The 18,617-nt window shown below is 70.1% G+C and overlaps 4 protein-coding genes across 4 annotated transcripts; 1 reads left to right on the forward strand and 3 right to left on the reverse strand.

The window, feature by feature from the left end:
• Positions 1 to 850: 850 nt before the first annotated feature.
• On the reverse strand, positions 851 to 8,512 carry QARS1 (glutaminyl-tRNA synthetase 1). Its single transcript, XM_062585182.1, has 24 exons — positions 8,363 to 8,512; positions 8,064 to 8,211; positions 7,852 to 7,961; positions 7,514 to 7,589; positions 7,057 to 7,121; positions 6,744 to 6,797; positions 6,266 to 6,323; positions 5,611 to 5,682; positions 5,335 to 5,420; positions 4,999 to 5,085; positions 4,650 to 4,749; positions 4,396 to 4,474; positions 4,204 to 4,312; positions 3,988 to 4,118; positions 3,737 to 3,829; positions 3,378 to 3,515; positions 3,217 to 3,304; positions 2,995 to 3,138; positions 2,818 to 2,922; positions 2,587 to 2,679; positions 2,110 to 2,237; positions 1,572 to 1,638; positions 1,206 to 1,328; positions 851 to 1,120 (listed from the first exon to the last, which is right to left on the reverse strand). The coding sequence occupies exons 1-24, from the start codon at positions 8,495 to 8,497 to the stop codon at positions 1,070 to 1,072; spliced, it is 2,340 nt and encodes a 779-aa protein (XP_062441166.1). The 5' UTR covers positions 8,498 to 8,512; the 3' UTR covers positions 851 to 1,069.
• Positions 8,513 to 9,165: 653 nt separating this feature from the next.
• LOC134145582 (epidermal differentiation-specific protein-like) lies at positions 9,166 to 11,119 on the reverse strand. Its single transcript, XM_062585184.1, has one exon. It carries the CDS (start codon positions 10,732 to 10,734, stop codon positions 9,271 to 9,273), a length of 1,464 nt encoding a protein of 487 aa, XP_062441168.1. The 5' UTR covers positions 10,735 to 11,119; the 3' UTR covers positions 9,166 to 9,270.
• A 93-nt stretch (positions 11,120 to 11,212) lies between these two features.
• Positions 11,213 to 17,541, reverse strand: SLC6A8 (solute carrier family 6 member 8). The gene is made up of 13 exons (XM_062585183.1): positions 17,341 to 17,541; positions 16,318 to 16,449; positions 14,791 to 15,052; positions 14,574 to 14,706; positions 14,177 to 14,311; positions 13,992 to 14,095; positions 13,784 to 13,908; positions 13,597 to 13,709; positions 13,389 to 13,526; positions 13,071 to 13,173; positions 12,893 to 12,993; positions 11,758 to 11,928; positions 11,213 to 11,653 (listed from the first exon to the last, which is right to left on the reverse strand). Exons 1-13 carry the CDS (start codon positions 17,426 to 17,428, stop codon positions 11,522 to 11,524), a joined length of 1,737 nt encoding a protein of 578 aa, XP_062441167.1. The 5' UTR covers positions 17,429 to 17,541; the 3' UTR covers positions 11,213 to 11,521.
• LOC134145583 (transcription initiation factor TFIID subunit 4-like) lies at positions 17,350 to 18,157 on the forward strand. Its single transcript, XM_062585186.1, has 2 exons — positions 17,350 to 17,565; positions 17,912 to 18,157. Exons 1-2 carry the CDS (start codon positions 17,415 to 17,417, stop codon positions 18,103 to 18,105), a joined length of 345 nt encoding a protein of 114 aa, XP_062441170.1. The 5' UTR covers positions 17,350 to 17,414; the 3' UTR covers positions 18,106 to 18,157.
• Positions 18,158 to 18,617: the final 460 nt, after the last annotated feature.

Raw genomic sequence — 18,617 nt, forward strand, 5'->3', positions numbered from 1 at the left:
CAAGCTGGGCTGTGCCGGCGTCCCGGCCCTCCCGGCGCCCGGTGCTGGGGCTCGGCGGGCGGCGGGGGCACCGTCCCCACGCCTGGGGCAAAGGGTCCCCGCGCCCTGGGCCAGGGACCGGGCTGCTTTAACTCGCCCATGTGCTCGGGCGCAGCCGCCCCGTCCCCACTGCCGCTTAAGGTGGCCCGTGGGGCAAGGCAGAGCCTCCTGCCGCCCCACGGCAGGGCCAGAGTCCCCAGCGCCTGGCCCACAGGGCCGGGGGGCCGTGCCGGGAGCCCGGATGCACCCGCCGCAGCCCCCAGCCCGGGGCTGGGCAGGGGCCGCCCCGCTCGAGTCCACCTTAACCGGGGCCGGAGCGCGGGTGCTGTTTGTACACAATGCGCACACCATCCGGCCGCAGGCACTGGGCTTCCTGCACCCTGCCCGCCTCGGCCCTCCTGCCCCGCACACTCCACCCCATCCAGCTCCACGTCCGCCCCAGGCCCCCGCAGGCAGCGAGGACCTGGCTCTGTCCTGTCCCCAGGGAAGCCCCGGCCCCTCGGACACCCTCGGGGGGGAGGGGGAGCAGCTCTGCTCCCTCCCAGCCCCAGGAGCTGCTGCGCCAGGAGCAGCCCCTGGGAGAAGGGCTCCTCTCCAGGGGGGTGCTGAGATGGCCCCAGCCCAGGTAGACAGAGGTAAGGCCCTCCCCAAGGTGCACCAGCCCCACAGCGTGGGCACAGGAAGGGCCCCAAACTCCGGGCAGGCCCTGAACTGTTGCGTGCTGAGCAGACCGACCGACCCTCTCCCACGTTTCCCAGCCACCCCAGGCTGCGGTGGGGACAGGACTCAGCGACAGTGCAGACACGGGGGCTCTGATGCTCCAGTTTATTGAGGTGATGCTGTCCTGTATGCTGCGCGGCCCTGCGGGGTCGCGCTAAGGCAGCTGTGGCTCTTGCACTGTGTGCGGACGGGGCCCTGCCCGGCTCTGCAGGGCAGCACTGCGCTGGGGTGCATCCCCACTGCGCTGGGGTGCATCCCCACAGCCAGGGGTGCAGGAGAGCCTCAAGCGGCAGTGGAGGCAGCAGGTTCTTCAGGCCTTCCCGGGGTCCTCCTTCAGCGTCACCGTCCGGTTGAACACCAGCTAGGGAGAGGGAGAAGGAGGGCTCTAAGCCCCGCGGCACTATGACGCCCGGGGGGAGCACAGCTGCCCTCTCTTCCAGGCTCACCTTCTCAGTGCTGTCGGGATCCACGGAGAAGTAGCCCAGCCGCTCGAACTGGAACTTGGCGAAGGGCTGGGCAGACAACACGGATCTGTCGACCAGGGCATTGTCAATCACGCGCAGGGAGTCCTGCGAGGGGGAGAGGGACAGGAACAGACAACAGCTCAGTCGGTGCCTCCGCTCCCCCTCTCCCCTCTGTGGCCCTGCTCCCATAGCCCGCTGCACTGCGTCCAACCTGCCCCTCTCCCTGGGGCTGCTGGGGATGAGCCAGGGCCACACAAAGGGAGCAGCAGGGTTTGCCCTGCGGCAGGCGCCTCTGGTGTTGGTTTCCAGCTTCCCCCCAGTGTTTTGGTCCTTTCTGCCACTACTCACAGGATTGAGGTCACTCAGAAATCCACCTGGGACCTCTGCTGAGTCCTCAGGATTTTTGTGCAAGAACCTGCAATGAGAAAGGGGCTGTCAGTCAAACTCTCTGAGCAAGGGACAGTGGGGCAGCGCTGCCCCTCGGCAGCCATGGGGCAGCTGCTCTCAGAGCCCCACAACAGCATCACCCCCACCAAGCAGTGAGGTGCACTTCTGCTGCCAGGTGGATGTGGCTTTTCCCAGGCACCACCCAAAGACCTGCTGTACTACCCAGGAGGCACGTTGAGCCCTGGCATGACGTGAGGCAAGAGCCAAGGTGCCAGGATGGCTAGGGGCGGGGGGGGGGGGGGGGGGTGCAGAGCTGCCAGCGGCAGAAAGCTGCTGAACACGCAGCTCCAGTTTCAGCTGCCAACAAGAGCCAGGCATTGCCTCAGCAGAGCCTGCTGGCACACGGCCACGCTGCCAGGCCAGGCTGCAGCAAAACCAACAGCTCCAGCACTGCTGACCCTGCTGTGCCCGAGCCTCTGCGGGCAGCCCAGGTACTCACAGTTGCTCGTAGAGCCGCACTTCACACACCAGTGGCTCTGACACCCAGTGGATGAAGGCTTTGGGCTTGTCCGCCACCTCCGACTTGGTGCAGGTGACCTCCAGCTCGATCACGCGCCCGCTGGCGTTCTGGGCAGGGCAAGATGAGTTGACAGACAAGAGCCCCGCTGCTGCAAAGCAAAAGCAGCCCTGGGACAGCACTGCCAGCCCCACAGCTCGAGGGCCAGGTCAGGCTTGGGGCTACCCTGCTCTGCACAGTTCCTGCTCCGAGTCACATCAGGGCCAGGGCTGGCAGGGACACATGCAGCCCATGTCCCCACTGCGCCGCCTCTCCACAGGGAGCCTCTAAACGTGCCCACAGGTACCCCGCCTGGCCTCAGACACCATCGCTGCCATTCTCTGGAGGGGCACAGCCATGCCCTGATATCCCACAGCCCCTGCGGCCAGCTTCATTGTGCCAGTGCCCAGAGCCACTCACCTTGATGACGTTCTGGACGGCAATGACGTAGCCAGCATGTCGCAGCCCCACCGGCTGCCCAGGGGCCAGGCGCTTGTAGCCCTTGTCCATCTCCTGTGAGACAGTTCACTGCTACAAGAGGGTTCCCAGTGCTGGCCCCGCTCTGCTGGTGTGTCCCTCCACCCCCAAAACAGTGTCCCAGGAGCCAGGGCAGTACAGCCTGGTGTGTGCAGAGGCCTGTGCCTAGCTCACCTCCCTGAAGTCCGTCTCCTCGATGTAGATGGTGGGCTGGAAGGGCACTTTGTGGAAGCCCCTGGTCTCGTCAGCTGGGAAATTGGGCACAAGGACGTCAACAGCCTGGGAGAGAAGGCAGGGGTAAGTGTTGGCCCTGGGAAGCCCCACCCCCATTCTAGCCTGTGACAGTCTCACCTTTGGAGCAGGGAAGTTGGTGATGGTGACCTTGAGGGGCTCCAGGACAGCCATGGCACGGGGGGCCTGCTCATTCAGCACCTCCCGCACACAGGCCTCCAGCAGATGCGGCTCCATCGTCGCCTGTGCCACTGTCACACCAACCTGCAGGAGAGACAAGCATCACTGCACCAGCTGAGAGACAGCCATCTGCCCTGTCCCACATTGCCCCACGGTGCCTACCCGGGCACAGAAGTTGTTGATGGCCTCGGGGGGGAAGCCTCGCCGGCGCAGGGCTGTCAGCGTGAAGAGCCGTGGGTCATCCCAGTCCCTGAAAAAATTACGACGTGACAGCCGGGCACGCACGGAGTGAGACTTGCCCTGGCTGCCAGCCCCAGTCCTACCTGACAGCGCCTGTCTCCACCAGCCGGATGATCTTCCTCTTAGAGACAACAGTGTAGAGGAGGTTCAGGCGCCCGTACTCCCACTGCACAGGGCAGTAGACGTCCAGCGCGTTGCAAAGCCAGAAGTAGGAGGACCGTCTGCAAGGCAGGCACAGACCCAGCCCAGCTAAGCTTCATGCCTGTCCACAGCCCCACGGACACACAGTCCTCCTGCTCCATCAGCCTGGCCTGGCCGGGCCCCCACTGCTCCTTGGCATTTCAGCATCCGCCAGGCTGCAGCCAGCAGCTGTTCCTTGTGCAATGCTGCCTTGCTCAACTGGGTCCGGGTTGCCTCTGGCCAGGCTGCATGTGGCACTTACCTGGCCTGGAACTCCTTGGTGCAGAGAGAGTGCGTGATGTGTTCGATGGAGTCGCACAGGCAGTGTGTGTAGTCGTAAGTGGGGTAGATGCACCTGGAAGGCAGGCGCAGTCAGCGCCAGGGCACCACGGGCCTTGCTCCCAGAGCCTTGCACTGGCACAGCCTCCCCGCTGGCCCCCGAGACCTCCCCGGCCTGCAGAGACACAAGTCTGTCCTTGCCCCGCGTGCCGGGATGCTGCAGGCCCCCCCTACCACTTGTCCCCGGTGCGGTGGTGCGGCGTGAATTTGACACGGTAGGCAACAGGGTCCATCTTCCCATCCTCCATCACCAGCTTCATCCGCAGCGTGGCCTCCCCCTCCCCGAACTTCCCCTTCCGCATGTCCTGTGCAGGGGTGAGAGGCCGTCAGCTGGGCTACAGCCCCAGGACCCCGATAGAGATGCAGTAACTGCACTCAGCCAGGCAGTACCTCAAAGAGCAGAAGTGACTCCTCCACAGGTCGGTCACGCCATGGCGAGGGTGGTGGGTTGTGGCCCTTGATCTCCTCCACCTTCTGATGGCAGACATAGGCCTGGCCCCTGCAGTGGTGGAGACGGGGCATCGGATGTGAGCAGCACGCCCCACAGCTGCTCTGGGCACCCCCACGCCCCAGGACACTCACCTGCGGATGAGCTCCAAGGCCCAAGTGTAGAGCTGGTCAAAGTAATCTGATGCGTGGGTCACTGCGTAGGGCTGGTAGCCTGTGGGGATGGGGAACCATGAGCAACCAGAGCTGGCCTTGTCCTAGGCCCCCTGCTCCATGACCCCAGCCCACCTGGGAAGCAGCTGGGGCACACAGAGAGCGTCCCCAGCTCCCAGCAGGAGGACCCACAGGCAGAGAGGCAGCAGCCTGGCCCTCCCCAGCCCCAGCCATACCGAGCCACTCCACCATGTCCCGGATAGCTGTGAAGTACTTTTCCTCTTCCTTCTCAGGGTTGGTGTCATCATAGCGCAGGAAGCACACACCACCGTTGGCCTGGGGACAAAGGGACAGTCATCACATGCTCCCCACGGGGCCGCACAGCCAGGCCAGCAGCTCTGCTCCGCAGGGCTACTGCGGCCGATCAGGCCTGGCCTGCCCACAGCTCCACTAGCCCCTTGTTCACCCAGGACACTGAACATGGCCGGCAGGCTGCACGCAGAGCAGGGACCGAGTGCCTGGCCCCAGCGAGGGCCGCAGGCCCTGGGGTCAGCGGAGCTGTCAGCAGGGCTTAGTGTCTCTCACCTTGGCATAGCCGAAGTTGAAGTTGATGGCCTTGGCGTGGCCGATGTGCAAGATCCCATTGGGCTCAGGTGGGAACCGTGTTCGCACCTGCATGGGGGAAAAAGAGGGCACATCTGTCCTTCAGCCAGAGATTGTCCCTCCCTGCAAGGGGGCACCGACATGAGCCCCCTGAGGTCTGACAAAGCCCCTTGTGCCAGGCGGGTACCACCTCTGGCTGTCCCCCACATGGGCTGCATCTCCCCAGCCACCCCACTCACTGGGCCACGACCTGGCACAACTGGCCAGCATCAACAGCACCCTCAAAGGGAAATGCTGGGCTCGGGGGCCTGACCTCACCTGCCCGCCTGTGACTGCCAGGTGCTGCTTCAGAAGAGCCATGGTGTTGGGCGTCACCACGTAGCCTTCTGTCTTGTAGTTCTCTCCTGGAAGGATGCAGGACGGTCATGGGTGCAGTGATCCCCTCCAGGGCTCCTGCACCTTTCTGGGTCAGGACAGCCCATAGGGAGAGACACGGGGCTGGGACAGCCTTGCACAGAACAGAAAGCTGGGGCCAGGCCGCTCGGTGCCAGACGCAGCTCCTACCAGGTTGCAGCAATACCTCCATGCGCTCACCTGGCTTATGGAATTTGAGGGCTTCTCCTCGGAGCTGCTCCAGCAGCGATCGTGTCTCTGTGCCTGCCTCGCCTGCAGAGAGAGGATGGGGGTTGAGGAGGGGCTGGTGCCAGCACAGTCCTCTCTACCTGCCCAGAGAGTGACCGTCATGAAACCCACTTGCACTGCTGCCTCCACATCTCACAGGGGCCCAGCCCCGCCCAGCATCCTGCCCTCCCTTCCTGCCCACTTCCCTGCTCACGGGGCCCATAAGTGGGGCAGGATAGGTGCTGGATACCAGTTGTGCCCACCAGCAAAGGAAAAATAGCAACACCTGGGCAGGCAACCCCCCAAAGGGTCCTCACAGGGTGGATGCCAGTGGCCACATACAGGCCGGGCAGCTCAGAGCCACAGGAAGTGCCCGAGCCTAGGGCGTACGCCCAACACTAAGGCATTAAGTGCACCTCACTTTTCACTAGAAAAGGACAAGGTGTGTGAGAGCGGTGCTGTCTTGGGGAACACAGGGAATTCCCAGCACTGCAGGGAGGGAATTGTAGCTGTGACAGCAAGGACAGGGCTAATATTAGATGATGTCTCTGCCCCAGGGTGAGCAGGGAGGAACTGAAATGGTGTGGAAGCATTCAGCAGCTGCCGGCAGGACGACAGAGCCCCTTACCATTCTCCACCACGGCCACCTTCTGCTTCTCCACCTGGGCTGGCCGGGCTTTTGCAGTCTGTGGGGATCAGCACAGCATGACTGAGCATCCCGATCAGTGGACTCTGTTCCTGACCTCATTCCAGCCCACGCTGTCCCCAAGCCTCCCCACACCCCCTGTGCCCAGGATGGTGCAGTGAACTGCGCAACTGCAGCAGCCTCCTTGTGCTGCCCATGACTCTGTAGAGAGAAAAGGCACCTGAGGAGCAGGAGATAACCTGAGCAGGGTCTGGAGCCAGCCCAGCACTGCCAGGCTCCTCTCACAGTGAGACTCATGGCTCCATGCCCAGCCCAGAGCCCAAACAGATGGCCCAGAGGGTGGTTAGGCACATAGAAGAGTGGTTGGAGATGTAGACCAGGCCTTTGGGGGCAGTAGGGCCTGCCATGATATACTGCAGGAAAATCCCGTCCCTGGTCCCAGCTGTCCCCTTTGCGTCACCTTTGGTTTCTTTTCAAGGTCAGCTTCTGTCTTGGGGCCCAGCAAATGTAGCACCTAGGGGAGCAAGAAAGGGGCCTGATGCAGGTTCACGGGGTGGGAAAGGCTCCTGGCTCCCCCGAGACCTGGAGCAGCCCTGTCCAGCTGTGAGCCCTGCCCTGGGCCATGCCCACCCAGGGCAGGTTACCCCCAGTGCCCTCCCTAATGCCAGCACAGAGCAGGCCAAGCCTGTGGGTCCCACAGGCTCTGCACTGGCCACAGCACCAACAGGAACAGCAGCCCCAGGGAGAACCCGACCCGCTGCCCTCACACCCACCTGCAGGTCCACCTCGTTCTTGACGGTCTTGCCATCCGCCCACCGGAGCTGGCTACGCGCCTCTCCTATGGGCACAGGAACATCATGGGGAAGGTGCACGACCCAGCCCCCAGGGCTTCAGCCAGGCCCTCCCTCAATATTTCGTGGACCAGAAGCCCCTGTCCTGACCCAAGATGCCATATCTTGTGGCTGGGAGCAATCCTTGTCTCAGGGATGTCCCCAGGGCCCCTGGCACAGGGCACTGACATTCCCAGCCCAGCTCACACGGGGACTGTGGTGGGATGTCTCCATGGAGCAGGCTGTGCTGTGCCAGGCATGGCCCATGCAGCAGCGAGGGCAGCACACGGCGCAGGGCTAGGTCTCAGGGCAGGATCCAGGGGAAGATGAGCTATCTGCAGAGTCAGGCCTAGGAACCTGCTGGCAATGTGCAGGGACTGTTGCGGTTCGCAGCGCTCACCCATCAGCAGCCCCATGTTGAAGTGGTAACGCTCCGCCAGCAGCTCTGCTCTGTGCTTGCTGATCACAGCCTCCACCTGGGGAGCAGGACCGAGATGCAGGGATGAGTGAGGTGGCCTGGCCCCATGCCCAGAGCTCATCGTGGCAAGGATGCTCCTTGCAGGAGAGCCCCACGAGGGATAAAAGCAACCTGAAAGGGGGCGCCTGCAAAGGGCCCAAGGTCCTAGAGACTGGGAGCAGCCCCTTTCCACCCCACCAGCCTCCCCAGCGCTGCCTGGCCCCGCCGGCTCGGGCCATGGCTGGCAGCCCCACGCGACAGGCGCTGCCCTGGCCGCTCACCGCCTCCTCGATCTGCTCAGGGGTGACGCACACTCCCACTCCGCATGCCTGCTCGAAGTCTGCCGCGTCCAGGGGCTCCAGGGGGTGGCTCTTCAGGTAGTCCAGCGCAGCTGGGGGCAGAGGGCGCGTGAGGAGCGGGCTCCCTCGCCGCCTCTCCCGGGGAGGAGAGGCCGCGGGCGGCCCTGGGGGGCGAGGCGCGGGCGACGCCGTACCGCCGAGCTGCAGGTCGCTGAGGATCTCCTTGCGGGCGATGTAGCCGACGAGGAAGCCGAGGTGCCGCTGGTCCCTGAGCCGCGAGGCCGCGTTGTAGAGCAGGGTCCCGGTGGCCTTGTCGAGGGCCGGGCCCAGCGAGCGCTGCGCCTGGAGCGCGGGGCGGCAGCGGCGTCGGGCCGGGCCCCGCGGCACCGGGGGGGGGGTCAGAGGACAGGGGTCGAGGGTCAGAGGGCAGGGGGCGGGGGGGTCAGAGGGCAGGGGGCGCCGGGGTGCCCGGGGGAGGGCGGCGCGGGCGCACCTGCAACACGGCCTGGCGGAGCAGCGCGCTGAGCGCCCCGTTGCGCAGCGTCTCGCGCGCTTTGCTCTCGCTGAGGCCGATGGCGGTGAAGAGCCCCAGCGTCTCCGCTTCCTCCGCCGCCGCCGCCGCCGCCATGCTGCCGCCGCCGCCACCGCCCGGCCGGGGGGCGGGACCACGCCTGGCCAATCGGGGCGGGAAGGGCGGGAACCCGGAGAAAGTCTCACCAATCAGCGGCGCGCGCCTCCCAACTCGGCCAATAGAAAGGCGAGGTCCCCAACGGTCTCCGCGAATAGGCGCGCGGGGGGCGGGGCCGAGAGTGCGGCCGGTTGCATCATTTAAAGAGCCCGGCGGAACCGAGGGACACGTGGTGGGACCAGGGCGGGGCCTCGGGGAAGGGGGCGGGGCCTCGTGGAGGGGCGGGGCCAGGGCCGGGCGCCCCGCCCCTTGCCTGGCCCCGCCCCCGGGCCGTGGCGTCCGCCCTTCCGTGTCCGTTCCCGCGTCCTCGCTGGGGCCTGTGTCCCCCGCCCGGGCCCCATATCCCCCCTTGTGTCCTTCCCCGGGCCCCATATCCCCCCCAGCCCTTCTCCGTGCCCCCCGCCCCGTGTCCCCACAATGTCCCCGCCGGGCCCCATGCCAAGCCCCACGTCCCCCCCCAGCCCTGCCGTTCCCGCCCCGGCGGCCTCCCCAGCGACAGCCCCTGCTTGGGGGGCCCGCGGGCCGGGCTGGCGGGACGCTCCCGCCGGGTCGTCCCCTCCCGGGCGGCCCCCGGTGCCCCATCGCGCTGCACCACCAGCAGGCGGGGCGGCTGCCAAAGCCGTTTATTGAAGCCACCGCGAGCAGTGGGCCGCACCAGCGGTGGCGTGGGGCCTGGCGCATCCAGGGGGCTTGGCACCCAGCAGGCACCTGCGCTACCCCACAGCGGGTGCCCGCGGCGTCCCTGTGGCCTCCTCTGGCGCGGGAGCCTCCTTGTCCCCCGTGGTGGGCACCTGCTGGGTGCCTGCGGCATCCTGGTCCCCCATGGCAGGCACCTGCTGGGTCCCCAGGGCCTCCTTGTCCCCCATGGCGGGCTCCTGCTGGGTCCCCAGGGCTTTCTTGTTCCCTGTGGTGGGTGCCTGCTGGGTCCCTGGGGCCTCCTGGAGCCCCGCGGTGGGCACCTGCTGGGTCCCCAGGGCTTCCTTGTTCCCCGTGGTGGGCACCTGCTGAGTCCTCAGGGCCTCCTGGTGCCTCGCAGCCTCCTGGTGCCCCACAGCAGGTGCCTCCTGGTCCCCCATGGTGGGTGCCTGGTGGGTCCGCAGGACCTCCTTGTCCCCCGTGGCCTCCTGGTCCCCCACTGTAGGCACCTCCTGGTCCCCCGCGGCAGGCGCCTGCTGGGTCCCCGGGGCCGGCAGGGGCTTCACGGTGTAGCGGGCGCAGATGTTGGTGCCCGAGACGCTGCGGTACTCGCCCAGCTCGGTGCGGACGGTCTCGTTCTGGGTGATGGTGAGGAGCACGGGGACGGAGAGCGTCACCTCCTTGCGCAGCACGTGGACGGTGAGGGCGGTGCGGGGGGGGATGGCGGCGGGCAGCTGCACCGCCACCCGCTCGCGGCGCGTGCTGCACTCGCTGCGCCCCTTCTGCACCGTGAAGACGTTGGCGGCCTCCACGGCCAGCGTGAAGGAGAGCCCGGCCTTGAGGCTGGTGGCGTTGCTGAAGCGGAAGCTCTGCCAGAGCGCCGTGCTGTACTCCCGGGCGCTGCTGGCCGCCAGCGCCTGCTCCCACGCCGTCTCGTTCACCCCCACGATCTCGTCCACCAGCACCTCCCGCTCCGCCTCCACCCGCCGCCGCTCCCACAGCAGCCGCGCCGACACCAGCGGCTTCCCGGGCCGCAGCGGGCGCAGGTGCGACAGCCGCCCCTGCAGGCCCTGCTGGGGCTCGTAGCGCGCCAGGCGCTCGCCGGGCCAGGCCAGGCAGTGGCGGCCGCCGCCGCCGGGGTGCTGGTAGAGCAGCCAGACCCCCCGCTGCACCACGTGCGAGGCCACGCGGTCGTTGAAGTAGCCGTAGGCCAGGTTGGTCTCCTCGGTCACCACCTTGCGGGCGCCCTGGAAGTGGGGCCGCTCGTAGAGGGTGATCTGGGGCTCCGCCAGGTCGTGGTGCACCAGGCGCAGGGACGAGAAGCTGCGCGGCCGCCCCACCGCCGGGTACTCGCCCTCCTCGAAGGCGTGCGCCTCCCCCTCGTACTTGGGGCCCGTGTAGGCGATCCAGGGCTGCCCCACCACCTTCAGCGAGGCGATGCAGTCGCCAAAGTCCAGCTCGTGCAGGTCGGGCACGTCGCAGCTGAACTCCCGGCTCAGCCCCTCGAAGTCGGCGCGCTCGTACACCGTGACGCGGTTCATGGCGGCGGCGGTGCCGCTCGCCCGCCGACGCCGCTCGCCCGCCCGCCGACGGCCCCCTCCGCGCCGCCTCCCCGGCGCACCGCGCTCTTATCCAGCTGCCGCGGGGCGGGCGGCCCCGGGGACCGGCCCCGCCGGAAAGTCCGGGCACGCGGCGCTCCAGCCCGGACGAGTCACCGCCAATTAGCGCTTCCGCCCTGCCCGCGCTAATTACGGCCGCTGGCGGGGCAGGAGCGGCCGGCTCGGCCCCCCCGCGCACGCAGGGAGGGATGGCGCAACGCGGCCCCTCGCCCTCGCCCGGCTCCGACACCTCATCCCCGCGGGGGCGGCGGTGAGACGGGGAGCCCCGGAGCCGGGACAGGCAGCCGAGACGCCCTGCTCCAGCTCCCGCCATCCAGCTGTGCACCCCCCCCCCCAAAACACCTGGCCGGGGCAGGCCCACGGCCGCCCCGTCCCCGTCGCGCCCCACAGCGCCCGGGGGTGTGCCAGGGTCTCCCAATTTATTGCCAGATGTCGGGGCGGTCGGGGTTACACCAGACAAACGCTACGGGAAGCGGTTAGTGAGCGAGGCGCTGCCCGGGCGGCGCGGGGCGCGGGCGGGCGGACGGACGGACGGACGGACGGACGGAGGCCGGGGCAGGGCCGTCCCGCCGGCTGCCCCGCGGCGAGCGGGAGCCTCGCGCCCCGCGCCGGGTGCCGGCGTGCCCCGCGGCGAGCCGGCGGGCAGCGGGAGGCGGCGCTGGCATTATTGCTATGGCGGGCGGGAGCGGCGCGACCCCCCCGGCGGCGCTCAGATCACAGTCTCGAAGAGCGTCGCCTTCTCCTTGGGCGGCTCCGGCGCCAGGAGCTTCGCTTCGGCCTCGGGCGTCAGGTACTCCAGGTGGTGGTGGCCCCAGATCGGCGTGGTCAGGAGCTGCCAGCGCTGCGGCGTTGGGGAGAGGGCGTCAGCGCCCGCCGGCCACCCCCGGGCGCGGGGACGGGCGCGGGGACGGGGACGGGGAGGGCGGGCGCCGCGGCCCGGCTCACCTCGCGCAGGGAGCCTTTGCAGCGCAGGAGCTTGTAGAGGACGGTGCAGGGGATGCAGAGCATGGAGGAGAGCGCCAGCACCCAGCCGATGGCGTCGCCCCACCACGGATACACGTACGTCTTGTTGTACGTCAGCGGCTTGTAGTTCACCACGTGGAACACGAAGATGCCCTGCGCCGGCAGCGGCGGTGAGCGCCCGTCGCCTCGCCGCGCCGCCACGCACGTGGCCTCCCCTAGACCCTGACACATGCAGCTCCCCACGCTCCCAACGTGCATGTGGCTCTCCTAGATCCCAACATGTGGCTCCTCGGGCCCCAAACACACGTGTGGCTCCCCCAGACCCAAACCATATGGCTCCCCAGGGCCCCAACGTGCAAGTGGCTACCCGTGGTCCTAGCATGTGTCTCCCCCCGTGAACCTGACATGCACATGACTCCTACAGGGTCCTGATACTCTGGAGTCCCAACACGGGCTCCTGCAGACCCTAAAACCCCACGCCCCAAGGGTGACTCCCCCAGGCCTGGTCGCCCCCCCAGGCCCCTAACACATGTCCAACATGCGGCTCCCCTGGGCCCCAACACGTGCATGGCTCCTGCAGGGTCCCAACACACATGTGGATCCCCTGGACCTCTGACGTGGGCAGCTCCTTGGGCCCCAAACACACATGTGGCTCCCCTAGACCTCAACATGTGTGGCTCTTCAGAGTCCCAACACGCATGTGGCTTCCCATGGCCTCAACATGCACACGGCTCTCCACAGCCCAGACGTGCACGTGATTCCCTAGGGTCCCCACACGTTAGTCCCTGGGGTACCACCATGCACATGACCCTCATGGTGCCGAAACATGTGTCTGGTGCCCTCACTAGTGTCCTGATACACATATGGCTCTCCAGGGTCCCCGCAGACCTCGACACACACACGGCTTCTCCAGGATCTCACAACACGTCCCCCCCTAGTCCCGACACACGGCTCCCTGCAGCCCTGACAGCGCGTGGCTCCCCGTGGCGCCCCATGCCGTGGCCTGTCATGCCCCAAGTGGCCGCCTGGGGGAGCCCGCTGCCCACGGAGCCACGGCGGCGGCCGGCGTGCACACGCGCGCGCACACGCGTGTCGGCGCGGGAGGGGCCCTGCTCACCACGCAGACCAGCGGCGTCACCACGGCCCAGCACCACTTCATGAAGGGCAGGGGCCGGTAGCCGATCATGCGGGCCACGTCGTCCATGAAGCGGTCAGCGCCTGCAGGCAGAGGGCCATCAGCAGGGTCCTGCGGGGTGCCCGTGTCTCCTCCCCACCCCCGGCGGCGGTGGCCTCACCGTAGACCCAGGCGATGACGACGCACTCCCAGAAGGCCTGCCACAGCAGCGTGATCCCGCTGGCCGAGTAGTTGTCGAAGAGCTGGAACACGTACATGCCACCCTGCGGGATGGCACCACACGTCGGTGGGGCTGCTGCTGCGCCCCACGCGGCGTGGGCGACCCATGGGACATGGGCGACCCGCGCGGCACGGGCGACCCGTGGCCGCCCCACGGCAGCCACATCACGGCAGCCCTGGGGAGCTGCCACCCCTGGCGGGGGACGCGAGAGGGGACAGCTCGGGGCCGGTCGGGCCGCGTCCCCGGCGCGTCCCTCACCTGCGTCACCATGGAGAGGTCGATGAGGCAGCACACGAGGCAGCAGAGCGCGGCGGTGAGCTCCCGGCGCAGCGAGCCGGCCCCCGGCTGGGGGAAGAGGTCCAGGATGCCCGTGATGAAGCCCTCCACGCCGACAAACTGCAACAGAGAGCGGGGCTCGGCGGGGGTCCGTGCCGCCCCGGCCCCAGCCCCCTCCCCAGTGCCCTACCTGGCTGTCAAGTCCCAGCACGAGGAGCATGAAGAAGAAGAGCGTGGCCCAGAGCGGGGACAAGGGCATCAGCGTCACGGCTTTGGGGTAGGCAATGAAGGCCAGCCCCGGGCCTGCGGGGAGAGCGGGCTCAGCGGCGCCGGCGGGGGCACCCGTGGGGCCCGGCGCCTCACCGGCCGGCACTCACCAGACTCGGCCACCTTGGAGATATCCACGCCTTGCTCCGAGGCCATGAAGCCCAGCACGGAGAAGACGACAAAGCCGGCAAAGAAGCTGGTGGAGCTGTTGATCACGGCCAGGATGTAAGCATCCCTGCGGGCAGAAGCGAGTCAGCGGGGCGCCGGGAATACCGGGACCACCGGGGCGGAGGCTGGCACGGGGCAGCGGGGCCCAACCTGTAGCAGTTGTTGTGGAAGCGGTTGTAGCTGCCCAGCGCGGTCAGGGCGCCCAGCCCGATGGCGTAGGAGAAGAAGATCTGGGTGCCAGCGTCGATCCAGACCTGGGGCGCAAGGGAGGGTGTGGGAGAGGGTGCTGGGGCCGGCGCGGGAGGCACGGCGCCCACGTCCCCTCCTGCCCTCACCTGCGCCTCGGCCAGCTTGGACCAGTCGGGTTTCAGGTAGTAGACGATGCCGCCCAGCGCCCCGGGCAGCGTCACGCCGTGGACCAGCAGCAGGATGAGGACCACGTAAGGGAAGAGCGCCGTGAAGTAGACGATCTGCGGAGGGGCGGGCGCCGCTGAGACCCCCTGGGGCCGAGGCGCTGACGTCCCAGCGGGGCCACAGCTCGCGGATGGCCAGGACTGCTGGTGGCGCCTCCTCGGCAGACGTGGGGCCAGAGGTCCCGCACCCGCCGCGGTGGCTGGGAGCCCCGTGGGGTGCTCTCGCGCTGGCAGCCCCGACGTGCCCCATTCATTCCCAGACGCACTACTGATGCTGGGCACGCCGCAGGCAAGGAGAGACGCGTCTCGCCTGCGTTACCTTCCCGGTGGACTTGACGCCCTTCCAGATGCAGAAGTAGACGACGACCCAGGTGGTGACCAAGCAGAGGATCATCTGCCAGTTCATCTCTCCCGGCTCGCTGAGGTCCCCTGAGAGCCGCAGCACTTTGTTCCTGGCGGTGGGCAGAGCGGGGCGGTGCTTAGCGCCGGGCAGCCCCACGGCTCCCCGCGCGGCCTCCGTGCAGCCCCACACTCACTCCCAGAACTCAATGACGGGCGAGCGCTTGCTGGCCAGGTCGGCGCAGCTGACGTTGAAGGCGCTGGCGTTGGCGCTGGCGTTGTGGCACAGCTCCAGGTGGAAGAGCTCGGCGCACTGCTCCGTGTTCCACGCGTGGCCGCACGTGGCCCAGGGCAGCGTGTCCGTCAGCGAGTGCACCAGGTAGAAGAGCCCCCACACCAAGATCATGACGTAGTAGGAGTTGCAGAAGAAGACAATCACCATGGAGGCCAAGCCCAGACCTGGGGCACGGGGAGAGCAGAGCTTGCAGCGGGGCCCAGCCTGCCCACAGCGAGCCGGCAGCCTGCAGCGGGATGCGGGGAGCCGCCGGCGACAGGCAGGACACGGGGAGCCGGCAACCTGCGGCAGGATGTGGGGAAGTGGTGGGAAGGAGGTGGGACCCATGATGGGGCCGGGGCGGCACGTGGGAAAGGACGACACGGGGGTCCCCGCAGGCGCTGGGATGGGCACCGGTAGGACGCAGGGAGCAGGTGGGGATGAGGCAGGGCGCGGGGAGCCGGCAGAGCACCGAGTGGGCACAGGCAGGGCGGGCTGCCGGCGGCCGGGGCAGGGCGCGCAGGCGAGGCGCCGGCGGGGAGCTGCCGGGCAGGGGCGGAGGCAGGAGCCGGCGGGGCGTGGGCAGGGTGCTGGGAGCCAGCAGGATGCGAGCAAGGTGCAGGGAGCCGGGAGGGCGTGGGCAGAGCGCTCCAGCCCTGGGCAGAGTGCAGGCGGCCATGGGCAGGGAGCTGCCAGCATCGTGCCGGGAGCCCCAGGCAGGGTGCAGGGTGCCGGCAGCCGCAGGCAGGGAGCCAGCAGCAGTGGACAGGGCGCTGCCAGCCCCGGACCGGGTGCAGGGTGCTGCCTGCACTGGACACGGTACAAGGAGCCCCGAGCAGGGCACAAGGTGCTGCCAGCCCCAGGCAGGGTGCACGGCACTGCCAGCCCCAGGCTGGGTTCAGGGAGCCCCACACAAGGTGCATGCTGCTGCTGGACTCAGGCAGGGAGCCCCAGGCAGGGTGCTTGGTGCTGCCAGCCCCGGGCAGGGTGCAGGGAGCCCCAGGCAGGGTGCTCGGCGCTGCCAACCCCGGGCAGGGAGCCCCAAGCAGGGTGCTCGGCGCTGCCGGCCCCGGGCTGGGTGCAGGGAGCCCCGGGCAGGGTGCTCGGCGCTGCCGGCCCCGGGCTGGGTGCAGGGAGCCCCGGGCAGGGTGCTCGGCGCTGCCGGCCCCGGGCTGGGTGCAGAGAGCCCCGGGCAGGGTGCTCGGCGCTGCCGGCCCCGGGCTGGGTGCAGGGAAGCCCGGGCTGGGTGCAGGGAGCCCCGGGCTGGGTGCTCGGCGCTGCCGGCCCCGGGCTGGGTGCAGGGAGCCCCGGGCAGGGTGCTCGGCGCTGCCGGCCCCGGGCTGGGAGCCCGTGGCCGTGGGCAGGGCGCAGGGAGCCCCGGGCTGGGCGCAGGGCGCTGCGGGCCGGCGGCGCGGCGCGGGGGCCGTGGGAGCGGCGCTGCCGGCGTTACCCTTGAAGAGGGGGGCGATGTTCCAGGCGGCGATGCCGCCCTGCTTCATGAACTGCCCCAGGGCCACCTCGAGGAAGAAGACGGGGATGCCGCCCACGAAGACGATGAGCAGGTAGGGGATGAGGAAGACGCCTGCGGGGAGCGGGACGGGCTGAGCGGCGGCGGCGGCGGCTCCGGCCGGGCCCCCCCGCGCCGCGCCGCCCCGCCGGCGGCAGCGAATGGCGAAGGCGCCTCCGCGCACTCCCCCTCGCCGCCGCCGATGTAGGTCACGGCGGGCAGGTGGCGGGGGGCGCGCGGCGGCGGCCCCGGACCCCGCCGGGCCCCTCGCCGCGCCGGACCTGGAGGGCTGCCGTGGGGCAGGATGGAGGGTGCCCCTGCGCGCCGTGGGGCTGCCCTCCGTGCCGTAGGGCACGCCGTGGGCTGCCCCCGTGTGCCGTGGGGCAGCCCCTCGTGCCACAGGGCACGCCGTGGGGCGCCCCCGCATGCTGTGGGGTGCCCTCCCGTGCCGTGGGGCGCCCCCGCGTGCCGTGGGCAGCCCCCCCGTGCCGTGGGGCACACCGTGGGCAGCCCCCCGCGTGCCGTGAGCAGCCCCCTCGTGCCGTGGGTCACACCATGGGGCGCCCCCGCGTGCCGTGGGCAGCCCCCCCGTGCCGTGGGGCACACCGTTGGCAGCCCCCCGCGTGCCGTGGGCAGCCCCCCGTGCCGTGGGGCACACCGTGGGCAGCCCCCGCGTGCCGTGGGCAGCCCCCTCGTGCCGTGGGTCACACCATGGGGCGCCCCCGCGTGCCGTGGGCAGCCCCCCCGTGCCGTGGGGCACACCGTGGGGCGCCCCCGTGTGCTGGGGGCAGCCCCCCCGTGCCGTGGGGCACACCGTGGGCACCCCCCCCATGCCGTGGGGCACACCGTGGGCTGCCCCCCCGTGCCGGGGGCTGCCCGCCCCGTGCCGGCTGCGGGCTGCCCCCGCGTGCCGTGGGCGCCCCCGGGCGCGCCGTGGGGCGGGCGGCGCGGGCCCCCGGGGCTCACCTCCGCCGTTCTTGTAGCACAGGTAGGGGAAGCGCCAGACGTTGCCCAGCCCCACGGCGAAGCCCACGCACGACATGATGAAGTCCATCTGCCGGGTCCAGGTCTCCCGCTCGGGGGCGGGCGCCTTGGGGGCGCCGGGGGCCCCCACGAGCGGCGCCGTCACGGCCCGCTCCTCGCCCGCCGCGGGGGGCTCGGCGCCCTCCGCCTCCCCGCGGCCGCGGCCCTCTGCCGAGACAGGCGCCCCGCGCCGCCGTCACCCACGCGCGCGGGGGCCGCGGCCGCCCGCCGCGCCCCCCGCGCCGCTGCCCCGTGGGATGTGGGGGGTGGGTTGTCGCGCGTGGGGGGCTCGTGACGTCAGAAGGTAGGTTTGGGGGCGTGACGTCACAATGCAGAGCGGTGACTCACCCCGCGGCGCGGCGCCCACGTGCCGCCGCCGCCGCCGCCGGCGGGAGGGGGGGTATCGCGCGCGCGCCGCGGTCGCGCGCGGCCGTGGGCGCCCCCGGCGCGGACCCCGCGCCTCCCCGGGAGCCGCGGCCGGGGCGGCCCCGGCGCCCCCCCCCGCCGCGCTTACCGGAGCCCGCCTGGGCGGGGGCGTCGCGGCGCGGGGCGGCGGGCGGCTGCTCGGCGGCCGTGTCGGCGGGGACGGGGGGCATGGCGCGGCGGGCCGGGGCCGGGCCGGCGGCGGCCGGGGCGGGGGCGGCTCCGGGCCCGCGCTCAGAAGCAATCCACGAAGCACTTGAAGGTGAGTCGGAAGAACCTCATTGAGGGCGGCGGGCCGGGCCGGGCCGGGCCGGGGGGCGGCTCAGAGCCGGGCTGCGGGGCCGGCGCCGCGCGGCCGCTCCGGGGCTCTCTGCGCCGCGGCACCGGGCGGCGGCGGAGGCAGAGCCGGGCCGCGCCGCCCCCCGCGCTCTATTGGCCGCGCCGCCCGCCCGCGGCTTGCCGGGACTTGCAGTCCCGCCGCCCCGGCCCCGGCCCCGGGCCGCCGGCGGAGAGGGCGCCCCGGCCGCGGGGGCCCTGGGGCTGCCGGGCAGCGGGGCACCTGGAGCTGCAGAGGGCGCACCGGAGCTCGGGGCGGGAGCGCAAGGCAGCGAGGTGCCCACCAGGCACCAAGGGACACGGGGAGTGCTAGGGGACACCCAGGGTGCAGCAGGGGACACCGGGGGGCACTAGGGTCACCCCACCCCCGGGCGCCCAGGAGGGTAAGCAGGTATCACCAGGCACACGGGCCAGGGATGCTGAGCAGTGGGGTGCACCAGGGGACACAGGGGGACACCAGG

This window comes from Rhea pennata, chromosome 12, assembly GCF_028389875.1.
Source record: "Rhea pennata isolate bPtePen1 chromosome 12, bPtePen1.pri, whole genome shotgun sequence".
Taxonomy (NCBI): Eukaryota; Metazoa; Chordata; class Aves; order Rheiformes; family Rheidae; genus Rhea; species Rhea pennata.